Raw genomic sequence first — 6,000 nt, 5'->3', positions numbered from 1 at the left:
ACTACAGTTAGCAACTCCACGAACAAAGCCCGAATTCCAATGCCAGGGTTCTTCAACACCTGTTCCTGCAGATTTGCGAGGAATTCTGCTGTACGAACGCAATCAGATCGTCTGCTAGGGATCTTTCTTCTTGCTACATCCTCGTAGTCACCATTGCAAGTCTCTAGTTCATGCCTGATTGTTTTTACTGTATTCAGGGAGCATTGGGCAGCAGTCGTAATATCCTTATTTTGATGGCGGGCACGAATCATCATGATACAAGTTATTCTCTTCCATGATTCAGGTGGGTTCCAGCTATCCATCCTTTCTGACATCTTGTATATGAATGAAGAAGGGTCCAAACTTTTAAATGAAGAGAAGTGTGTGTTAATACATGTAACTTACGGAAAAATATAATTAATTATAAATATGTCAAATTTATCTCGAACACCCTGTATATTTCATAACTCCTCTCACTCTTATTCTCACGACATTCTTTCCAATCTCTTGCTTAACCACAGCCATTTCACTCCCAACCTGTTTATTCTTTGAACATTAGGGATACATTCAGATCTTATTTAAGCAAATTTTTTTCAATGATTCGATGCATTACTGACATTTTTCCCATACAGTAACTGATACTATTTCCCATAGAGTAACTGATATAATAGGCCTAAGTTCGATTCTCGTCGCGACGGGAGGAATCTTTATCTGGACGATTTCAATCGAAGGTGAGTTAGCCGATCTCATACGGAGGTAGCAGGGTTTTTCTCCCGGAAACTCGGGTTTTTCATCCCTCATATAGACAAATCGGCCCTTCAGAACACACGCAATTTACAGACAAAAAATACTAGTTGTTGTGGTGGTGGAGGTGGGCGGTAGATAGCGTTGGTGGAGATGATTCGTAGTAGAGGTTCGGTTTGGTGTAGTGGCTGAAACAGTTGTAGGTGTCCTCCCGCGACGAGTCTTCGTACTCCTTGGAGGTATCAGGAATAATAATAATAATAATAATATACATTGAGACCAAAGATTGTATTTTTTAAATTGATCATAATTTCCACCTTTGTGGTTCAGCATATAACCTTTTCCAATGGGAAAATCAATACAATTCGATACTTCCGAAGATAGCTTAGCATAATAACTGTCACCAACTGGTTAAAATAGTCAGACCTTCATATAAACCTATTTTGACGGTATGAACAAATCCAGCATTCTTTAACGTTGACTTTCTTCTTTCACCTGCTGCTTGAGAAAGTTGTTCCACAACAATTCAATAAATTCCTCTTCATTCTTATCATGAGATTTCTCTTCTATATTCCAATGTTTGGTGATTAGTTTGGAATTATCCAATTATCCAAAACCAACGTTTTGGAAATTATCCAAACCAATGTTTGGATAATAAGCTTCACCCATAATGATGACTCTTTTAATACCCATAAGGCAAATGTTTTTGATCGTATTGTGACTGTTGAAGAAATGTGACATCATCACTATGACCGGAGACCAAGCAACAGTTAATAGAATGACGACACAAAGGTTCTCCACCAACAGAGAAGCTTCGAACTCAAAAGTCAGCAGGGAAGGTTCTTGCCATTGGCTTTTGGGATACGGGTGGTGTAAGTTTTACCAACTACCTTAAAAAAGATGGAACTGTTACAGCAGCAGTTTATACATCACTTTTGATCGAACTGGAGTAGGTACTGAAGGAAACCGAGCAGATGCGTGTTGTTTTTGTAGACAATAAACCTGCTCATGAAACTCAACAGACAATACACAACTTGTGGTTTCAATGTCTGCGTCACCCACCCTATTAGCCAGACCTAGCTCATTTGACAAGTTTTTATTCCCAAATTTAAATAAACACTTGAAAGGGACAAAATTTTCAACAGATGATGATGTCATATCTGCAGCTGAGGATTGGTTTGAGCAACAAGGTAAAGACTTTTCTCCGATGATTACAAATGATGCTGCAGCGTTGTAACAAGTGGATAACACTTCATGGGAAATGTTTTGATAATGTGCAATTAAATGGTTCCACCTCAATTTTTTCGTGGTGATTATCACAACATTTCAGCATCTCCACGTATTGTGTCCATTCCTTTTATCCAACTAGGCTGTAAGTTTGTACTAAATATGATTTAGTACAACTTTCTAAAATATAACCACTGTTTAGTAAACCTATGCTGTTCCTTTGCAGAGTATAGCTTGTCTGTGTACCCATTTTTGTATGCGAGTTTTTACCAACTTTTCGAAAATCTTCCCCTCCAAGATACTGTTGGAATTTCGCAAGGATTTTGTGGGTTTTCCTATTAAACATTCTCTCCATTCCTGAGATGAGACTCAAGTTATACAAACACATCAAAGGCTTAGCAATTCAACTGAACATGATTTTAGAACATCTGCTGATGTTCTGTCTGTCAATATTGGCGAATTCTTATCTAGGTCACAAACTTCATTCTCATGTACCTCTCACACTTCCTCCAATGTGGCATTAGCACTGTGCCCCACGTTACATACATCTGGTTGATATATCTAAAAGTGAGCAATCGTTGATTAAAGAATCTTATTGCTTCTGACATTAAAATAACCATCTTTATTCAGTAAGGTTATTGTTCCACCTTCATTCTTTCTTTTAGTTGCTTCTTAACGATAAAATTATTTTGAATTGCCTTTACCCTGCGCATAGCCAATTTTGCTTTATACTCCAGTGTAGCTCTCTCCAATAATTTTGTTTATACTGTCGGTTTTTACGATCTAGAGTGAAGTCTATAAATATCTGTGAGAAAAACCCTACCTTCTCTTGCCAAAGATCTAATAATTCGGGAAGAGACCAACGAAAGGCTTATAAAAAGTTTCTGTAATTGGCAGCTACATCAAAGCTATAACCATGATTATTTCAGTGGGTCTTGCTCTATGAAAGCAAAGGCTTTTACCAAACGGATAAGTTTGGAAAAAGAGATTTTTCCAAACTTTTTCCAAAAGGCATTAAGTATGCTAAAGTTTATAACTTTATAAGTTATAAACTTTAAAGTGAAGTGCGTTTCCATAGGAAATTAGAGGAAATGATCTCTGACCTAGATAATAACATAGACCATGTGTCTGTTGGTATAGTCCGACCACATATGCGAGAGCTGTCATTGGCAGACTGCCAAGAAGAATCAATTCATGTTGAAGGGGAGAAAGAAATAAGGCGATATACGAATTGGTCACCAACACGCGAAATCACGTGCTTCATACATAAAATTTTCCAACTGTTATACAAGCAAAATAGCGATCACTTTAAAACCTACAATGATCATAAAAGAGAAGTTTATTTTCCGACGTGTAATAATAAACACTCATCCCACAATACGGATTGATTACCCTATTATCGGAATTGATTCTCCTTCTTTTGACATGCGGAGAGGTGTCGAAGGGTCTCGTATCTGTGGGCGTACTATACCAAAGGATATGAAGAACTTTTATAAGTGCTTTTCAATAAATGAGTATGGCCTGTTTCATAAAACAGATAAACTGGATAGAAAACAAATGCAAGCGAAACAGCTGATTAAGAAAATAGCACCCACTGTTCTCTGAGCTAACATCAATAGAGAAGCTGTGTTATTTACCTTTACAGATACTCTGGCATAACTAAAGGTTTTTTCCTCAGGTTGTCATAAATCAGATAAATTGGTTTTTTGACGACTTTTTTTTTATTTTTTTTAAAATTCTAATTCTGGAGTGATAATCGAAATTTTAAATTTCAGAAACGTGCCATCCACATCGTAGAACCATACAGAAAACTGATAGTAACACTAAGGATATGTTAAAATTATTCCATGTAGTAGTTATTGAGAGTACGTGTCAACTGAGAAATCCTTGTCATTCCTTTGATCTGTGTAATTCTTTTTTTTTCCTTTTCTTTTTACAATATACTCAAATTCAATTTCAGGCAGTAATATGTATAAGTTTGGGGATATAAGATGATCGAAATTGTCTACATTATTCTCTCCCTCTCTAGATATCTATGATATGAATGATGGCTTTTGAGATAGCTATGAGTTACAGTATTTTAAAATTTAAAACTAAAACAGTCTTGCTTACTCCTTTGGAGAAGTATAAGGCCTGAGAGGATTTGCTTATTTATTTACTAAGAAAACATTCAACCTTCCTGCATTCTCCCAAAACCAAACTTGATTCATAATTCAATGCAGGGGTATCTCAGCTCTCTTGTTGTTGTTGTTGTCGTCTATCGTATTTTGTCTGCATGTAGTGCAGACAAAATAAGTTCATATTTTTTCATAGTGATGAAAAAACACCAGGAACATCTCTGCGATGTCCTCCTTGATGATTATCATTCTGTAATTTTCACTCACCATTATTATCCTTCCATAATCGCTCTTTCTTCTACTGGCGAGGTATTGATAATTCCTTAGGATTTCGTTTGGTCTCATTAGCTAACTGCTGCTACCCATACCAAGTGAGTCACTGTCTTGACTGCTCTTTGTACTCCTCATTTAATTGACTATTACCATTTATCTTGTGCTGCCTTCTTCTTCTTCCAAGCTGCATGTCTCACCTTTTCATTCATTCATTTCATACCTACCTGATTTGACTTCATGACCTTGGGAGTGCATTCAGACATTGTCTCTGCCCTGTTGGTCAGTTCCTTAGCAGAACCCAAGTGCATTGATCTCCTTTCCATCCAATCGTTCATTCCATGATATTGCAGCCGGCCATTATGACACAAGGAATGTCATAATGAAGTGTCAAATCGTCCTCCACTCACTGAAAGTGATTATGAAGTGGTGGCCAGCCATATGAGGACTTCTCTTCATGATCACTTTCAAGTGGAGGAAGGTTTGACACCTCATTATGACACTCCTTGTGCCATGGAACTGCTTTGAGCCGGCTACTCAGGTTGATTAGGCCAAAAGGAAGTCCAGAGCAATTGACGCATGTTGGCAGTTAATTTTCTGAAATACATGCTTTATCGATGTTTATTTCAAGGGTGTATATAAATTTCGAAGTGTGGAATCGAGACGTTTGACAACTTGAGCTAAATATTTTTGTAGGTGGCGAAACGTTTGGTTAAGGCGCCGATCTTGTAAAGGATTGTAGATTTTTGCTTATCGTGGCATGACTGATTGTTTTTATTGATTATTTCTGTGTTTGATATAACTGTAAGTGAAGCTGCATTAAAACGCTGTGTTACCAAAACAGTCGAGGTAAATGAATGTTTGTACTGAAACGCTTAACTTTCGAATAAGGAGAATAACATCAGCAATTACAGATCCCGAGTTACTTTTGCTGCAAGTTGCTCGTGCTGGTTATGCACCACTCTAAACAAGCAGCCCAGACAAAAAGTGTATTTCTTAATGCAACTTGTAAACGTTCTCATAGTAAAGTAACTCATATTACTTGTATTTTGAAGGAGTTTTACCAAAAATAGTCGTGATGAATAAAGTAGAGAGCGACAAAAAGAGGCAAAAAACGGATTTAGGCATTGCAGACGCCGTATTGCATTTAGAAAGAAAACAATGTGATAAACTTTCTTGCATTAGTTTTGAACATCCAGTTTGTTATGTATATAATCCTTTGGATTATGCTAGCGAAACACACAAAGCATATGTCACAAAGTATTGTCAGGGTACTAAAGAGATATTATTTTTAGGAATGAATCCTGGACCCTTTGGCATGGCACAAAATGGGGTAAGAACCTTGTTTGATTGTATTATTAAGAGTCCTCTATAAAGTCAATAGACTCACTGTTGACTCTTCACTGGCAAGATATTCGAGTCACTCTGCCCCTCTCTCCCCTCAAAAATTGCATTTCACTTCTTGACCAACTGAATTCTTAGTCAGCTTTCACTACTGAACACTTTCCCAATGTTTTTTTTTCATCTCCCTTTAAACCCAAAACCTGTGCACAGTAGTTCATCCATTTGGATCAGTGCCTCTTTTGGCACGAAATCTTTAAGTTTAGGAACATAATTTTATTTGAATTCTTTCATCTATTTAGTGTATAAATTCCTGATAAAC

At 37.0% G+C, this 6,000-nt stretch overlaps 1 protein-coding gene across 1 annotated transcript in view; it reads left to right on the top strand.

Moving 5' to 3' along the window:
* The first annotated feature begins 5,061 nt into the window (after window positions 1-5,061).
* The window catches only part of LOC150100189 (single-strand selective monofunctional uracil DNA glycosylase-like), a 38,769-nt gene continuing 37,830 nt past the window's right edge, over window positions 5,062-6,000 (top strand). Inside the window, exon 1 of the mRNA XM_090402877.1 lies at window positions 5,062-5,670. Coding sequence (XP_090259003.1) covers window positions 5,416-5,670 — 255 coding nt within the window. The 5' untranslated portion in view covers window positions 5,062-5,415. The remainder of the gene's footprint in view (window positions 5,671-6,000) is intronic.

Source organism: Typopeltis vanoorti, chromosome 13, assembly GCF_054136105.1.
Source record: "Typopeltis vanoorti isolate ZY-2024b chromosome 13, IOZ_Tvanoo_1.0, whole genome shotgun sequence".
Classification (NCBI taxonomy): Eukaryota; Metazoa; Arthropoda; class Arachnida; order Uropygi; family Thelyphonidae; genus Typopeltis; species Typopeltis vanoorti.
The sequence above is the reverse complement of the archived record's forward strand: the minus strand, read 5'-3'. Positions and strand labels throughout refer to the sequence as shown.